Source organism: Salmo salar, chromosome ssa21 (assembly GCF_905237065.1).
Source record: "Salmo salar chromosome ssa21, Ssal_v3.1, whole genome shotgun sequence".
Classification (NCBI taxonomy): Eukaryota; Metazoa; Chordata; class Actinopteri; order Salmoniformes; family Salmonidae; genus Salmo; species Salmo salar.
The window spans coordinates 9,622,099-9,641,337 of record NC_059462.1 but is presented as its reverse complement, the minus strand read 5'-3'; the positions used below and the strand labels follow the sequence as shown (position 1 = coordinate 9,641,337).

At 44.4% G+C, this 19,239-nt stretch overlaps 1 protein-coding gene across 1 annotated transcript in view; it reads right to left on the bottom strand.

Moving 5' to 3' along the window:
• Positions 1–19,239, bottom strand: part of LOC106581664 (ly6/PLAUR domain-containing protein 1) — a 59,913-nt gene that overhangs the window by 35,363 nt on the left and 5,311 nt on the right. Inside the window, exon 2 of the mRNA XM_014163865.2 lies at positions 18,389–18,523. Coding sequence (XP_014019340.1) covers positions 18,389–18,523 — 135 coding nt within the window. The remainder of the gene's footprint in view (positions 1–18,388; positions 18,524–19,239) is intronic.

The following is a 19,239-nucleotide window of genomic DNA, read 5'->3' as shown; positions in this document are numbered from 1 at the left end:
AATTTAAAACAACAAAATATTTGTTTTATTTATTTATTATTTTAATTTAATTTATAATTGCTCGATAAAGTTCATATTTATATCCAAAAACCCCATTTTACATTGGCATGTAATGTTCATAAATGTTTTGCCTCCCAAAACTTCCGGTGAATGAGCACATCAATTTACAGAAATACTCATCATAAACGTTGATAAAATATTCAACTGTTATTCAAAGAATTATACCCTGCTCAAAAAAATAAAGGGAACACTTAAACAACACAATGTAACTCCAAGTCAATCACACTTCTGTGAAATCAAACTGTCCACTTAGGAAGCAACACTGACTGACAAATTTCACATGCTGTTGTGCAAATGGAATAGACAACAGGTGGAAATTATAGGCAATTAGCAAGACACCCTCAATAAAGGAGTGGTTCTGCAGGTGGTGATCACAGACCACTTCTCAGTTCCTATGCCACTTGTGTGGGTTGTAGACTCCGTCTCATGCTATCACTAGAGTGAAAGCGGTGCTTTCACTCTAGTGGTAGCATGAGACGGAGTCTACAACCCACACAAGTGGCTCAGGTAATGTAGCTCATCCAGGATGGCACATCAATGCGAGCTGCGGCAAGAAGTTTTGCTGTGTCTGTCAGCGTAGTGTCCAGAGCATGGAGGCGCTACCAGGAGACAGGCCAGTACATCAGGAGACGTGAAGGAGGCCGTAGGAGGGCAACAACCCAGCAGCAGGACCGCTACCGCCGCCTTTGTGCAAGGAGGAGCAGGAGGAGCACTGCCAGAGCCCTGCAAAATGACCTCCAGCAGGACACAAATGTGCATGTGTCTGCTCAAACGGTCAGAAACAGACTCCATGAGGGTGGTATGAGGGCCCGACGTCCACAGGTGGGGGTTGTGCTTACAGCCCAACACCGTGCAGGACGTTTAGCATTTGCCAGAGAACGCCAAGATTGGCAAATTCGCCACTGGCGCCCTGTGCTCTTCACAGATGAAAGCAGGTTCACACTGAGCACATGTGACAGACGTAACAGAGTCTGGAGACGCCGTGGAGAACGTTCTGCTGCCTGCAACATCCTCCAGCATGACCGGTTTGGCGGTGGGTCAGTCATGGTGTGGGGTTTGGGCATTTCTTTGGGGGGCCGCACAGCCCTCCATGTGCTCGCCAGAGGTAGCCTGACTGCCATTAGGTACCGAGATGAGATCCTCAGACCCCTTGTGAGACCATATGCTGGTGCGGTTGGCCCTGGGTTCCTCCTAATGCAAGACAATGCTAGACCTCATGTGGCTGGAGTGTGTGAGCAGTTCCTGCAAGAGGAAGGCATTGATGCTATGGACTGGCCCACCCGTTCCCCAGACCTGAATCCAATTGAGCACATCTGAGACATCATGTCTCGCTCCATCCACCAACGCCACGTTGCACCACAGACTGTCCAGGAGTTGGCGGATGCTTTAGTCCAGGTCTGGGAGGAGATCCCTCAGGAGACCATCCGCCACCTCATCAGGAGCATGCCCAGGCGTTGTAGGGAGGCCATACAGGCACGTGGAGGCCACACACACACTACTGAGCCTCATTTTGACTTGTTTTAAGGACATTACATCAAAGTTGGATCAGCCTGTAGTGTGGTTTTCCACTTTAATTTTGAGTGTGACTCCAAATCCAGATAAATTGGATTTCCATTGATTATTTTTGTGTGATTTTGTTGTCAGCACATTCAACTATGTAAAGAAAAAAGTATTTAATAAGATTATTTCATTCATTCAGATCTAGGATGTGTTATTTTAGTGTTCCCTTTATTTTTTTGAGCAGTATAGAGACACTCCTCCTTAATGCAACCGCGAGCATTGCTGAATATGACCATCCTTTTTCCTCAGATGGATTTTCTTCATAGATGGCTCTTTTGGGCAATGTTCATAGAAACTCCAATATTCTACCATCAGCCACTTGGCTGAGAAGAATTGGGATTGTTCATAGAAGTAGACAGATTGAGTACCTGGCTTGGGATCTAGTCCTTAATCTATGTTAGAACACACACTTCAGACACTTCCATCTTTCTAGGAAGCTCTTTCTAGGAAGCCAATGAAATGCTGGAGCTAAGTTAAGTTACCTAACTCAAACAGACTGATTGTGGTTTTTAATTAATGTTGCCCCAGAGAGTCCTACAAAATTGGAAAAGTATGTCTTACATTTCAAACAGTGATAAGGCTTAAACTGGTCAGAGGAATTCCCCGAACCTTGTGGCACAGCGGAGCCGATAATGATAAAATCATAAATGTACATTCATGTGGACATTTTCTTATTAAAAGAGCTGTCGACTCTGCAGTACAATGTTCATGTCCTTTGGATCTGGAATCACGTCATACAGATGTAGGATCTTAATTTGAGACAGTTTGCTACAGCAGGAAAATACCCCTGCAGCAACAGCAAATGTGAATTATTATGTAGATTATAATTAATGATCATTTTCAGTAGGGGTTGACACATTTTTCATTAGTGCAAATCAAGTCTGACATTTTCAGCACCAAAAAGAGTGATCAAATTAAGATCCTACATCTGTACATTCAAAGACAGGCGCTTATTGCTTTTGTTCGTCTGGAGGGGAAAATGCCCCCTAACAAAATTACCCAATTTCAAGGAGTGTGATAACAAAGCAGACCCAGGGCTAAGAAACTAATGATGACAGACCAAACACCAGGGAGAAACAAACAACCCAAAAGAACAACATACCCATAGGAAAGATAACAGCAAAAAAAATTGTGTTGGAGTCATCTTGGAATCTGGTTTAGGTCTTATTGTCCTCAGTACTATTTCATTTATTTTTTTTCTATTTAATATAGGTTCTTACTTCTTTCCCTGCCCCTTTTCCTTTATTTTGTTATGTGGCTGAAGAGGAAGGAAACCGCTCAGGAATTTCACCATGATGCTAATGGAGACTTTAAAAACAGAGTTTAATGACTGATAGGAGAAAACTGAGGATGGATAGACAACATAGTTACTCAACCATAATAACCTAATTGACAGAGTGAAAAGAAGGAAGTCTTTACAGAATAAAAATATTCCAGAACACGCATCCTAACGTAGAACTCCACAAAATGTGGCAAAGCAATTCACTTTTTGTCCTGAATACAAAGTGTTGTATTGGATTAGCCCCAAACATATTACTCAGTATTACTCTCCATATTTTCAGCATAGTGGTGGCTGCAACATGTTATTGGTATGCTTGTAATCGTTAAGGACTGAGGAGTTTTTCAGGATAATAAAATAAAAACGCAAGAGAGTTTAGCACAGGCAAAATCCTAGAGGAAAACCTGGTTCAGTCTGCTTTCCACCAGACACTGGGATAAGAATTTACCTTTCAGCAGGACAATAACCTAAAACACAATGCCAAATCTACACTGGAGTTGCTTACCAAGAAAACAGTGTTCCTGATTGGCAGAGTTACAGTTTTGACTTAGATATGCTTGAAAATCTATGGCAAGACTTGAAAATGGCTGTCTAGAAATGATCAACAACCAACTTGACAGAAATTTTAAAAGAATAATGTGCAAATATTGTACAATCCAGGTGTGCAAAGCTCTTAGAGACTTACCCAGAAAGAGAGCTGTAATTGTTGCCAAAGGGGATTCTAACATGTATTGACTCAGGGGTGTGAATACATATGTAAATTAGATGTTTCTGCATTTCCTTTTCAATACATTTGCTAAAAATTCTACATTGTCATTATAGGGTATTGTGTGTAGACGGGTGAAAAAAGATTCAGCCCATTTTGAATTTAGGCTGTGATACAACAAAATGTGGAATAAGTCAAGAGGTAGGAATACTTTCTGAAGGCACTGTAACTGTTACTGAATTTCCACATCGGTCGGGGATTTGACATTTTATCAAAGCCTACTAGATGACAAGCAGCACTTAATTAACCAAGACAAAATAATTTATAACTGACTTTTCCTTGCATAACATAGGTACAGTATATCCCCTTATTTTATTGGATACTTTTAAAATGTGCCATTAGAGGCCATGAAATTCAATACTCAATTTAGGTCAAAAGAGATTAGTGTCACACCCTGATCTGTTTCACTTGTCTTGTGCATGTCTCTACCCCCCTCCAGGTGTCGCCCATCTTCCCCATTATCCCCTGTGTATTTATACCTGTGTTCTCTGTCTGTTGCCAGTCCGTCTTGTCAAGCATACCAGTGTGTTTTTCTTACTCCTGTTTTCTTGAGCCCCTGTTTTCTAGTTATCCTGGTTTTGATCATTCTGCCTGCCCTGACCCTGCCGTTCTGTACCTTTTGACACTGCCCTGGATTACTGACCTCTGCCTTCCCTGACCATACCTGCCACTTTGTATCTTACGGACTCTGCCTGCCCCGTTTAATAATAAACGTTGGTTATTTGAACTGTCTGCATCTGGGTCTAATCCTGAGTTGTGATGGTACGAACTGGCCATGGCAGACCCAGGAAACTCGGACCAGCTCCACAACGACACCTCCTCCCAAGGAGCCACCATTGGAAGGCACGAGGAGTTGCTTCGTTGTCTTATGGAAGGTTTCCAGACCTTGGCAGAATGCCATGACCGCACGTTGAATAAATTGCTGGAGCAATTCCATGGGTTGTCTGTTAGGCAGTCTACCATGACTGTAACCTCCCAGCCCCTCAGTAACCCAGCTGTCATAAGCGCATCTCTCCCGGCCACCCCGGCTTCCTAAGAACCCCGCTTAGCTCCCCCAGAACACATCACTGGAGAGTCAGGAACCTGTCGGGCGTTTCTCAGGGTTCCCTCATCGAGCTGCAGCCCTCCTTCCCCTCGGACCGCTCGAAGATAGCATACCTCATCATGCTGATGACCGGGAGGGTTCTCATCTGGGCTACAGCAGTGTGGAAACAACAGTCTGCCGTGTGCTTCAGTCTGGAGGAGTTCGCGGCTGAGGTGAATGTTTTTGATTCTCCGTTGTCCGGTAGAGAGGCTGCCCGGAAGTTACTCCAGCAAGACTCCCACAGTGTGGCAGTCTATGTGGTGGATTTCCGCACGTTGGCTGCTGAGAGTACCTGGTACCAAGAATCCCTGTTCAACATGATCCTTAAAACGGATTGTCGGAGGAAGTTAACCTGTTATGGCTAGGGGGCAGTATTTTCACGGCTGGATAAAAAACATACCAGATTTAATCTGGTTACCACTCCTACCCAGTAACTAGAATATGCATATACTTATTACATATGGATAGAAAACACTCCAAAGTTTCTAAAACTGTTTGAATGGTGTCTGTGAGTATAACAGAACTCATTTGGCAGGCAAAAACCTGACAAGGTTTCAGGCAGGAAGTGGCCTGTCTGACAAGGTGTCGTTCTTCTTGTCTCTGTTTATTGAAGAGTGAGGATCTTAGCTGTCCCGTGACACTTCCTACGGCTGCCATAGGGTCTCAGAAGGCGGCAAAAAGCTGAATCGTGGCTTTGCAGGCTCTGGCTGAAAAAAAGTAGCGCGTTTGGGTAGTGGCTGGTTACAGTACTGTAAGACTCAGGCTCGTGCCCGCGTCGACCGAAAGCTTTGTTTACTTTCCTCAGTTTAGCTAAAAGGAGATTCCCGGTCGGAATATTATCGCTTTTTTACGAGAAAAATTGCATAAAAATGGATTTTAAACAGCGGTTGACATGCTTCGAAGTACGGTAATGGAATATTTAGATTTTTTTTGTCACGAATTGCGCCATGCGCTCGACCCTGATTTACCATTTCAGATAGAGTCTGGGACGCACGAACAAAACGCCGCTATTCGGATATAACGATGGATTATTTTGGACCAAACCAACATTTGTTATTGAAGTAGCAGTCCTGGGAGTGCATTCTGACGAAGACAACAAAAGGTAATGAAACTTTTATAATAGTAAAGCTGATATTGGTGAGTGCTAAACTTGCCGGGTGTCTAAATAGCTAGCCCGTGACGCCTGGGCTATGTACTTAGAATATTGCAAAATGTGCTTTCACCAAAAGCTATTTTAAAATCGGACATATCGAGTGCATAGAGGAGTTCTGTATCTATAATTCTTAAAATAATTGTTATGCTTTTTGTGAACGTTTATCGTGAGTAATTTAGTAAAATGTTAGCGAATTCCCCGGAAGTTTGCGGGGGGTATGCTAGTTCTGAACGTCACATGCTAATGTAAAAAGCTGGTTTTTGATATAAATATGAACTTGATTGAACAAAACATGCATGTATTGTATAACATAATATCCTAGGGTTGTCATCTGATGAAGATCATCAAAGGTTAGTGTTGCATTTAGCTGTCTTCTGGGTTTTTGTGACATTATATGCTAGCTTGAAAAATGGGTGTCTGATTATTTCTGGCTTGGTACTCTGCTGACATAATCTAATGTTTTGCTTTCGTTGTAGAGCCTTTTTGAAATCGGACAGTGTGGTTAGATAAAGGAGAGTCTTATCTTTAAAATGCTGTGATGTTTGAAAAATTGAAGTTTTTGTATTTTAGAGGAGTTTGTATTTCGCGCCACGCCCATCATTGGATATTGGAGCAGGTGTTCCGCTAGCGGAACGTCTAGATGTAAGTTAAGAACGTGCTCGCAGCCCGGGAACTGCCGACGGATCTCGACTCACTCATTGCCTTGACCATCCGGATCGGTGGGCGGCTACGGGAAGATAGGAAGTAGAAGAGGTCCGATTCCTGTCCCCCTCGCCCACCCAAGTATTCCACCTCACCTCAGAGGCATCCCGGAAGTCCCCGATGTCTACATTTGAGAGAATCCGAGGCTACCCGAGTTCCCCCGAGAGTCTCCGAAGTACCACTTCCCGAGCCGATGCAACTAGACAGAGCTAGACTGTCCCCAGCCGAACGGCTATACAGGCGTCACACAAAGAGTTGCCTGTATTGCGGGACTACTGGTCATTGTGGCCACAATCCAGTTCCAGTTCCCGTGGTATTGGGATTCTCCAGGAACTCTGGGAGGTGTTTAGTAAGGCCCAGGCCACTTCGCCTCCGCCGCACCGACCCTATGACTGCAGGATCGACCTTCTCCCAGGCACCACTCCGCCCCGGGGACGACTGGACTCTCTGTCGGGTCCGGAGACCAAGGCTATGGAGACCTACACTGAGGACTCCCTAGTTGCAGGGTTCATTGTTCTTCTGCCTCCCCCACCGGCACAGGGTTCTTCTTTGTGGAAAAGGACAAAACCCTGCACTCGTGCATCGACTACCGGGACCTCAACGATATCACGGTGAAGAACCGCTACTCTACCACTCTTGTCCTCGGCCTTCAAGCCGCTCCAGGGGGCCATCGTGTTCTCCAAGTTGGACCCACGGAACACCTACCACCTAGTGCGAACATGGGAAGGGGATGAGTGGAAGACTTCCTTCAACATGGCCAGTGGTCACTACGAGTATCTCGTCATGCAATTTGACCCAGTTCGTTTTTGTTTACCTCTACGACATCCTCGCTTTCTCCGAACACGTGCTCCACGTCCAACAGGTTCTCCAACGCCTCCTGGAGAACCAGCTTTTTGTGAAAGCAGAGAAGTGCAAATTCCATCGCTCCATCATCCCCTTCCTGGGTTACATCATCACTGCAGGGAGTGTACAGATGGCTCCCAGGAAGGTGAGAGCGGTGGTGGATTGGCCCCAGCCTACATCCAGAGTGCAACTGCAAGGTTTCCTGGGATTCGTCAACTTCTATCACCACTTTATCTGGGATTAGAGAACCCTGGCTTCCCCGTCTGCCCCTCACCTCTCCCAAGCTTCTGTTCAAGTGGTCCCCAGCTGCTGACCGGAAGTTCCAGGATCTCAAACACCATTTCACGACAGCTCTCATCTTGGTTCATCCTGACCCGTCCCGCCAGTTTGTGGTGGAGGCCAATGCTTCGGATGTTGAAGTGGGGGCTGTCCTGTCCCAGTGTTCTGCCCTGGACCTCAAGTTACATCCCTGCGCCGCCTTCTCCCATTGCCACAGAGTGGAACTACAATGCAGGGAATTGTGAGCTTCTTGCAGTGAAGATGGCGTTGGAGGAGTGGAGGCACTGGCTGGAGGGGGCAGAACATCCATTCATTGTGTGGACAGACCACAAGAACCTGGAATATCACTGTACCGCCAAGCGTCAAGCTTGCCACCCGATTCAACTTCTCCCTCTCATACCGACCGGGATCCAAGAATGTCAAGCCGGATGCACTGTCACGCCGCTATAGCGGCTGGGGAATAGGGAAGCCTGTTCGTGAGACGCAGCATTCCCAGCCAAACCCTGGGGGGTGGGGGGCCCTATTAACCGGATGTTTGTTCATGACGCTGTACGCTCCTCGGTTCTGGAGTGGGCCCACTCCTCCAAGCTTGCCTGCCACCCGGGCTCCCGTCGGACCCTGGCCTTTGTGCGACAACACTTTTGGTGGCCTACCATGGTTTCTGACGCATTAGTGTTCGTCGCGGCATGCACGATCTGTGCGCAGAACAAGACTCCCCGGCTGGTCTCCTTCAACCTCAGTCTGTTCCTCACAGTCCCTGGTATCACATATCCATGGACTTTGTCATGGGTATTCCCCCGTTTGATGGCAACACCGCCATCCTGACAGTAGTGGACCTGTTTTCCAAAGCTGTCCACTTCATTCCTCTCTCCAAGCTACCCTCTGCCAAAGGGACGGCCCAGCTCATGGTGCAGCACATCTTCCAGATCCATGGACTTCCAGTGGACATGGTCTCTGAACGGGGTCCTCAGTTCTTGTACCGGTTCTGGAAGGCATTCTGCACACTCATTGGGTCATCGGCCAGCCTGTCCTCCGGGTTCCACCCCAAGTCCAACGGCCAGTCGGAGCAAGCCAACCAAGACCTGGAGACAACTCTTCGCTGCCTGGTCTCTGCCAACCCCACCACCTGAAGCCAGCAACTAGTCTAGGTTGAATATGCCCGGAACACCCTTCCTTGCTCTGCCACGCCCTTTGAGTGTTCCCTGGGTTATCAGCCCCCGCTCTTCCCGGAGCAAGAGGTTGGCATACCGTCGGGCCAGATGTTTGTCCGCCGCTGTCGTCGTGCCTGGGAGAGAGCCCGGTATCCAGGTATCTCCAGGTATCAACGAGAAACAGACTGCCACCGGACCCCGGCTCCCCTGTATCATCTCGGGCAGAGCGTATGGCTGTCCACCTGAGATCTGGCCCTCCGGGTGGAGTCCCGCAAACATTCCCCCAGGTTTAATCGGCCCTTTCCCAATCTCCAAGATCATTAGCCCCACTGCTCTTTGTCTTCTGTTGCCCCGTACCCTCTGTATACATCCCACTTTTCATATGTCTAGGATCAAACCCATGTCTCACAGCCCTTTGTCACCTGAAGGTTCAATCTCTGGGCAGGGGATTGCAGTACCTGGTTGACGGAGGGTTATGGCCCGGAGGAGAGGTGCTGGGTTCCTGCTAGGGACATCTGGCCCCAGGCCTCATCACTGATTTCCAACGCCTGCACCCCGGTCAACCAGGTATGACCCAAGGTAGGACACCAGGTGGCGCCCCTAGAGGGAGGGGGCAGAGGAGTACTGTCATACCCTGATATGTTTCACCCCCCTCCAGGTCTCGCCCATCTTCCCCAGCGTATTTATACCTGTGTTCTGTCTGTTGCCAGTTCGTTTTGTTAGTCAAGCGTTCCAGTTTTTCCCCTTGCTCCTGACTGTTTCTAGTTTTCCTGGCTTTGACCATTCTGCCTGCCCTAACCCTGACTGCCGTTTCTGTACCTTGTCACACCACCCTGGATTACTGACCTCTGCCTGCCCTTGACCTGTCGTTTTGCCTGCCCCCTGTTCTAGTAATAAACTTTTGTAATTTTGACTTGTCTGCATTTGGGTCTTCCCTGAAACATGATACCTTTTTTCCCCTGCCCCACTACAAAGTTTCTCTCTGCAGGTGGTCACTGAGTCCGAGGTGCTAAAGGAGCTCCTTAAACTTGACCCCCAAAAAACATCTTGGTAAGATGGTTTAGACCTTTTCTTCTTTAAAGTCTTTAAAGATGTGATTACTACCTCTGAGGGTTTAGAGCTTGAGGTAGTCACCTGATACAAATACTTTGGAATATGGCTAGATGGTACACTGTCCTGCTCTCAGCACATATCAAAGCTGCAGGATAAAGTCTAGATTTATCATAAATTGCTCCTCTTTCACCCCAGCTGCCAAACTAACCTGGATTCAGATGACCATTCTACCCATGCTAGATTATGGAGACATAATTTATAGATTGGTAGGTAAGGGTGCTCTCAAGGGTGCTCTCAAACAGCTAGATGTTCTTTACCATTCGGCCATCAGATTGTCCACCAATGCCCCTTATAGGACACATCACTGCACTCTATACTCCTCTGTAAACTGGTCATCTCTGTATACCTGTCGCAAGACCCACTTGGTTGATGCTCCCCCATATTTGGGATATCTACTGCAGCCCTCATCCTCCTACAACACCTGTTCTGCCAGTAACATTCTGTTAAAGGTCCCCAAAGTACACACATTCCTGGGCCGCTCTTTTCCGTTCGCTAAAGCTAGTGACTGAAACGAGCTGCAAACACTCAAACTGGACAGTTTTCTCAATCTCTTCATTCAAAGACTCAATCATGGACACTTACTGACAGCTGTGGCTGCTTCACATGATGTATTGCTGTCTCTACCTTCTTGCCCTTTGTGCTGTTGTCTGTGCCCAATAATGTTTGTACCATGTTTTGTGCTGCTACCATGTTGTGCTGCTGCCATGTTGTGTTGCTACCATATTGATGTCATGTTGTGTTGCTACCATGCTGTGTTGTTGTCTTAGGGCTATGTAGTGTTGTCTCTTGTCATGGTGGGTTTTGTCCCCACAAAAATTTGCCCAGCCCCTGTCCCCGCAGGAAGCCTTTTTGTAGGCCATCAATGTAAATAAGAATTTGTTTAACGGACTTGCCTAGTTAAATATTTAAAAAATTAAAAAGCACACAGTCAAAAGTTGACACCTACTCATTCAAGTTTTTGTTTATTTGTACATTGTAGAATAACAGTGAAGACAAAATTATGAAATAACATACTGTATGAAATCATGTAGTAACCAAAAAGTGTTAAACAAATCAATATATTTTTTTTGAGATTCTTCAAAGTAGCCACCCTTTGCCTTGACAGCTTTGCACACTCTTGGCATTCTCTCAACCAGCTTCATGAGGTAGTCACCTGGAATGAATTTCAATTAACTGGTGTGCCTTGTTAAAAGTTCATTTGTGGAATTTCTTTCCTTCTTAATGCCTTTGAGCTAATCAGTTGTGTTGTGACAAGGTAGGGCTGGTATACAGAAGATAGGGCTATTTGATAAAAGACCAAGTCCATATTATGGCAAGAACAGCTCAAATAAGCAAAGAGAAAACAGCCGATCATTGTTTAACACTTTTTTGGTTACTACATGATTCCATATGTTTTATTTCATAGTTTTGAAATCTTCACAATTATTCTACAAAGTAGAAAATAGTGAAAATAAAAGAAACTTTTGGCCAAACTTTTGACTGGTACTGCATATTTTTTATCAAATAAAATGAAGCCTCAAGGTGGCTCAGAAGACTGGGACCATGACCAGATATTTATGTTATACAGTAAATTACTTTGTACACGGATAGGTGTACAAAGGGGGCAAACAACAAAGCAATAAAACGTTGGAAGTCCTTGAATAAAAATACCATCTGGTTTGCATTGCATGAAGATAATGTTCTCTTAACACGTTGTGTGCCCTGTAACCAGTTCTTTGGTCTCTGTGGTTTAAATTTTGAATACCGTAACATGGTTCCGTTTTAACTTCAACAAATATTTTTACTTGAAATATATATATTTTTTAAATTGCCAAGGTTTATAATACTCAGTCAAAGCATTTGAACCACCTGATGCACAAATGAGATGTTCTAGTTGCAACAGCTACACAAAAAAAACGGGAACTGAGGGCCAAGCACGCCCCCACTCACATTGACATTGACGGGGCTGTAATGGAGTGGAAGCTTCAAGTTCCTCGGTGTCCACATCACATCACTCTCTCATGGTCCACACACCCCCCCAAACACAGTCTTGAAGAGGGCACGACCACACCTCTTCCCCCTCAGGAGGCTTAAAAGATTTGGCATGGGCCCGCAGATCCTCAAAAAGTTAAACACCTGCACCATTGAGAGCATCTTCACTGAGAGCATCTTCACTGAGAGCATCTTCACTGAGAGCATCTTCACTGAGAGCATCTTCACTGAGAGCATCTTGACAGGCTGCATCAACAGCCAGTATGTCAACTGCTTGGCATCCGATCACAAAGCGTGTTGGGGTTCGTTTCCTTGTTCGTTGTCAATCATTGGCTCATTGGTGAAATTAGCATTATGACAATATCTTCAATTAAATCATTCAAAAACCTTTAATAATGCAACTGCATACAGATGTTGAAAACAGGAACACATCACATGTTGCCAAGAAAGTTCTGCATCAAAGAAAAGGTCCCAAGTTATTTTATTAAACCCGAAGTCCAGCCCTAGTGATGTCACTGCCTACGTCATTATCTTCTACTTATGAGACCAAAACCATGCCTACTCAACACTAAACCGCTTGTTTATGTAGCTATCTAAAAGCTTAGCAGTGAATGTCCAAGTTGATTTACAGTGGAATGTCTGACTAATCGCTTACACTCCCCTGCAGAGTTCTGTCTTCACAGTCACACATTTTTCAGACAGTTTCTTCATAATAGGCAGAGAGACTAGAAAAGTACTGTGGAACAATATTAAACCTCATATATATATCTGTAGTCTTGGACCCTATAAATGCAAGGAGTGTCTTATAACCCCTCCCCTTCTATTAATACAACATAAGCATAATCAATTATTATAATACATCAAACATTTGGTACAGCCCCTATCATGACCCCAAGTTGAACCCCTTTCAAGCGCTATAGAGGGTTGTGCGCACGGCTCAGTACATTACTGGGTCCGAGCTCCCTGCTGTCCTGGACCTCTATACCAGGCAGTTTCAGAGGAAGGCCCTAGAAATTGCCAAAGACTCCAGCCACAAATTTACATTTTAGTCATTTAGCAGACGCTCTTATCCAGAGCGACTTACAGTAGTGAACGCATACATTTCATACATTTTTTTCTCCGTACTGGTCCCCCGTGGGAATCGAACCCACAACCCTGGCGTTGCAAACACCATGCTCTACCAACTGAGCCACACGGGACACAAATGGGTCTCTATGCATGGCAATCGGTACCGATGCACCAAGTCTGGAACCAACAGGACCCTGAACAGCTTCTATCCCGAAGCCATAAGACTGCTGCAAAATAGTTAGTCTGTATAGCTATTTGGTTATCTGCACTGACCCTTGTTTACTCACCACATACGCTGCTGGTACTGTTTATTATCTACCATGTTGCCTAGTCACTTCATTCCTGGTTACAGTGGGGGAAAAAGTATTTGATCCCCTGCTGATTTTGTATGTTTGCCCACTTACAAAGAAATGATCAGTCTGTAATTTTAATAGTAGGTTTATTTGAACAGTGAGAGACAGAACAAAAAATTCCAGAAAAACGCATGTCAAAAATGTTATAAAAAGATTAGCATTTTAATGAGGGAAATAAGTATTTGACCCCTCTGCAAAACATGACTTAGTACTTGGTGGCAAAATCCTTGTTGGCAATCACAGAGGTCAGACGTTTCTTGTAGTTGGCCATCAGGTTGGCACACATCTCAGGAGGGATTTTGTCCCACTCCTCTTTGCAGATCTTCTCCAAGTCATTAAGGTTTCGAGGCTGACGTGTGGCAACTCGAACCTTCAGCTCCCTCCACAGATTTTCTATGGGATTAAGGTCTGGAGACTGGCTAGGCCACTCCAGGACCTTAATGTGCTTCTTCTTGCTTCTTCTTGAGCCACTCCTTTGTTGCCTTGGCCGTGTGTTTTGGGTCATAGTCATGCTGGAATATCCATTCACGACCCATTTTCAATGCCCTGGCTGAGGGAAGGAGGTTCTCACCCAAGATTTGACAGTACATGGCCCCTTCCTTTGATGCGGTGAATGTGTCCTGTCCCCTTTGCAGAAAAACACCCCCAAAGAATGTTTCCACCTCCATGTGACGGTGGAGATAGTGTTCTTGGGGTCATAGGCGGCATTCCTCCTCCAAACACGGCGAGTTGAGTTGATGTCAAAGAGCTCCATTTTGGTCTCATCTGACCACAACACTGTCACCCAGTTGTCCTCTGAATCATTCAGATGTTCATTGGCAAACTTCAGATGGGCATGTATATGTGCCTTCTTGAGCAGGGGGACCTTGCGGGCGCTGCAGGATTTCAGTCCTTCACGGCGTAGTGTGTTACCAATTGTTTTCTTGGTGACTACGGTCCCAGCTGCCTTGAGATCATTGACAAGATCCTCCCGTGTAGTTCTGGGCTGATTCCTCAACGTTCTCATGATCATTGCAACTCCACGAGGTGAGATCTTGCATGGAGCCCCAGGCCGAGGGATATCTACAGTTCATTTGTGTTTCTTCCATTTGCGAATAATCGCACCAAAATGTTGTCACCTTCTCACCAAGCTGCTTGGCGATGGTCTTGTAGCCCATTCCAGCCTTGTGTAGGTCTACAATCTCGTCCCTGACATCCTTGGAGAGCTCTTTGGTCTTGGCCATGGTGGAGAGTTTGGAATCTGATTGATTGATTGCTTCTGTGGACAGGTGTCTTTTTTTTTTTACAGGTAACAAGCTGCGGTTAGGAGCACTCCCTTTAAGAGTGTGCTCCTAATCTCAGCTCGTTACCTGTATAAAAGACACCTGGGAGCCAGAAATCTTTCTGATTGAGAGGGGGTCATATAATTATTTACCAAATTAAAATGCAAATCAATTTAAGATTTCTGACATGCATTTTTCTGGATATTTTTGTTGTTATTCAGTCTCTCACTGTTCAAATAAACCTACCATTAAAATTATAGACTGATCCTTTGTCAGTGGGCAAACGTACAAAATCAGCAGGGGATCAAATACTTTTTACCCCCCCCAATGTATATGTACACATCTACCTCAATTACCTCGTACACCTGCACAGCAACTCAGTACTGGTATCCCGTGTATATAGCAGAGTTAGTCATTGTGTATTACTAATTGTTTTAGAAAGGGTTATTACTTATTTCTCTATTTTGTTTCACTCTGCATTGTTGGGACTGGCTCGTAAGGAAGCATTTCACTGTTAGCCTACACGTGTATACGAATAACATTTTATTTGATTATTTTCACTGTTAACCCTTTGACGCATAAGATCACATATTTGTGATCATTGTTGACTGGTCCCTGCAGCATACGATCACAATTATGCAATTGGAACAGTAGCAACAGAACGTATGATGCAACATACACGCCTAAACAGCATTGTTGTCTGAAAAGCATCTAAAATGTTTTGTACTGATGGGAAATAAAAGTCTTCACAACTTTGTCCTCAAGTTCACCCTTTATTGTATAAGATAAATGTGAACTTCATAATCCAAACATCACACAGAACATATCCACAGCTAAATTCATTCCATAAACCAGTCTAAATAACAGGTTGCGCTGACAAAAAAAAAGACAAAGTTTGCGACCTGACAGCTAGACTTGTTTACAATGTACCACATCTCTGGTGAGCACAAGGGGAAAATATTTTGTTTAGAAAAGAGATGCGTCAGCTAAGCTAACAGCACATACATTCTTTATAATGGCAGCCACGTTTGTTTATGTTGGACTTGGCGAAAACTCCCTAATCCCAGAATTCACTTTAAGACACAAATAAAAAGTCAAAGATGGCTGTGCCCATTGCCTGAACAATGTGAACTTAGTTTAGCCACTTTTCAGCATAATACAAATCTTCAATGTACTTGTTGCAGTGTATTAAAGAACCAGAGCACATTACATTTACATTACATTTAAGTCATTTAGCAGACGCTCTTATCCAGCGACTTACAAATTGGTGCATTCACCTTATGATATCCAGTGGAACAACCACTTTACAATAGTGCATCTAAATCTTTTAAGGGGGGGGTTAGAAAGATTACTTTATCCTATCCTAGGTATTCCTTAAAGAAGTGGGGTTTCAGGTGTCTCCGGAAGGTGGTGATTGACTCCGCTGTCCTGGCGTCGTGAGGGAGCTTGTTCCACCATTGGCGTGCCAGAGCAGCGAACAGTTTTGACTGGGCTGAGCGGGAACTGTGCTTCCTCAGAGGTAGGGGGGGCCAGCAGGCCAGAGGTGGATGAACGCAGTGCCCTTGTTTGGGTGTAGGGCCTGATCAGAGCCTGAAGGTATGGAGGTGCCGTTCCCTTCACAGCTCCGTAGGCAATCACCATGGTCTTGTAGCGGATGCGAGCTTCAACTGGAAGCCAGTGGAGAGAGCGGAGGAGCGGGGTGACGTGAGAGAACTTGGGAAGGTTGAACACCAGACGGGCTGCGGCATTCTGGATGAGTTGTAGGGGTTTAATGGCACAGGCAGGGAGCCTAGCCAAGAGCGAGTTGCAGTAATCCAGACGGACTTGACAAGTCATTTAACGTTGACAAATCACAAAGCAAATAAAACTTTACCTCGGAACATCAGACCAAATACAAGCCTACTGCCTAACCGTAGCGCAAAAGCTAAAACAGGGATGAAACCATTTTAGGGGGATTCATTTCATATGTGGGGGGTGTTCAAGTCCATGGGGGAAGGTATTGTGGAGGGATATGATGCAGGAAATATTACTATGATAAATCTTCTATCAATAAATGGGGGGCAAACACAGGAGAAGTTTATATGCTAAATAAAATAAAGGAGGGTCTAAGCTGGTAACTCTGAGGTGCCAAAGTTAGACTGATGCCGCGTTCAGAACTGGGAAATCTGACTTCTGTGGGTTCACGACAACTGGGAAATCTGAAAAACTAGGTCTGACTGAAAAGTTGTATTGAACGGTCATCCAACCCAAGCCTCTATCTAGAGCTCCGACTTTCCGACCTGAAGATCACTGACGTCATGATTTGACCTAGTATTTTACCGAGTTCCCAGTTGTCTTCAATACACCATATGTCAGTCAAGTGAACTATCCCTTGTAATAACATCTTTGGTCTGACCAATGCTTACGTGACAACCAGAATGCATTGTATAATGTCAACAAACATGGCGCCACACATAGCTTAGTATTAACTCATCATAATCAGTACAACTTTCAAAAAAGTATCACACACACACACACGTGTCCATTACAATCTATGTAAGAACTGGAATGCATGATCTGTCACCAGTACTTGAAAACACATTAATTAAACAGAAAATACATTATGATCCATACATACATTTGGTGTGCTACTATAGAAACAACACGAAATACAGAAAATAAGCCTCTTACTTTGGTAGAACCACACGTCCAAAGTCCAGTTTGTAAGGAAAACAATGAAGGCAATGTGGGCGCCATCCAGAAAATGTCCCGGTGGAAAAAGTTTGTGCAAGGCCTATTTTGACTGGAGATGCGCATTGCCTTCATACTTGATCTTTGGAAACACTGGAGAGATACTTGGGCTATCGTTGAAGAGAGAAGTTTGTCCAGCTCAGTAAAGCATCAAATAAATGGTCCGCAACAGTGAAATGGGCTATTTGTTATGTGAATTAATGAGGCGGAACACACCTCAATTCAAACTGTTAGAAAATTATTTGAAATTGACTAGTTGAAACATAGATAATTAGCAGGCAGCGTACCTTGGTTTGAAGGCAGTGCGGGTTAACTGTCCTATTGTATAACAATCACATTTTGGAACAGTGAGTGCATTGACATCACGCACATATATATAAAAAAAATAACGCTGGGGCGACCGTTAGAGTAATTTGGAACTCACACTTGAAAAGGTTAAACATGATTTCCCTTCTACTCACTACTTAGTTTTTGTGAATGTTTTTGTTCAAAGCTATAAAAACCACACAAATTAAACAATACAAAGGATCATGTGTATTAGTTGAGATTACAACTCTGACTTGGCCATAATGGCTCTGATGAATGTTTTAATATTATAATTTCACATTCGTCACAGTCATTATGGTTAACTGACTATGATTTTGAATACTGATTTAATGCTGCACTGCAATAATTTCGCCTTTCATCAAAACCATTGACTAACCGTGGGCTAATTCAAACTCTACTGATCCCAGGTCTGTGAACCCAGTAGACGATAGAAGTTGGCTGTCCAGCAGCAGGTGGATGTTCATTTGGATGCATTCATTTATTATTCAAGACAGAGCGTATATCCACCTATTTATGTATAATGTTTGTACACATTACAGATAGAAGGCACCTTGCGGAAAGATCAACACATTCGTCAGCAACAACAAACCACCAAAACAACTCTTTCTCAGATAGGAAGACGTATTGTATGTTCCTCACAGAGTAGAAGGGTTTAAGTCAAGTAAATTCATATCACATTTGGCTTACCGTCTTCTGTCACTAATACCTCCTTCTGGCACATGTCCTGAACGTTGATAGTGCAGTTAACGATGAACTCAGGTGTGGAGCAGTCATTTTGAGTGACCTCTTCACACTGATAACACTGGATCTGCAGAGCCAGCCCTACAACATACAGGAGGAACACAGGTTGTCATTCCAAATCTGTTCTTTATTGACTTACCTGCATGAATTGCAAAGTACAATACAAAAGTATAAAGTGAGACACTGGTATACCCATTGTTACATTCCCCAGCAAGAAAACCAAAAAAAAGTCACTCAAAAAGATGAATGAACTAAAAGTCAGTGGACCAACAACCAAAACAGATGGGGGTTTAGAAAGGGATCTGAAAGACACTTATGACGGGGGTCCAATGAAAGTTGACGAGCAACAAAAACTGGACCTTAAAAAAAAAGATTAAAAAAAATTGAAAAATACAAAATAAAATAAAAAAGAGACCCACCATGAGCAGCCACTAAATTTGCCCAAGATGAGGTAAACAAAAGAAAAGCCCAGGCCAAACTTAAAGACAGGAAGCAAACCAAAAAGGTAGAGCAAAACTAAGTCAGGGAAATCAGATAACAGATTGTCTAGGAATCTAAATAGGGAGCGCCAACTAAAAGTGTTAACCCATCGAATCTATCAAGATACCTGGAGTACTGGGCCAGCCACTCTTAAAAAGCACCTGGGCCAGCACAGGTGAAACACCTTCCTACTAACGAGACAAGCCAGCACCGGTGTAATACATACTGACTAGAGAGGTGATACTAATCGGTGTGCAGTACGTGCCTGTTACACCATGGACAATGAAATATACTGTACAGAGGACATATGGCATGGT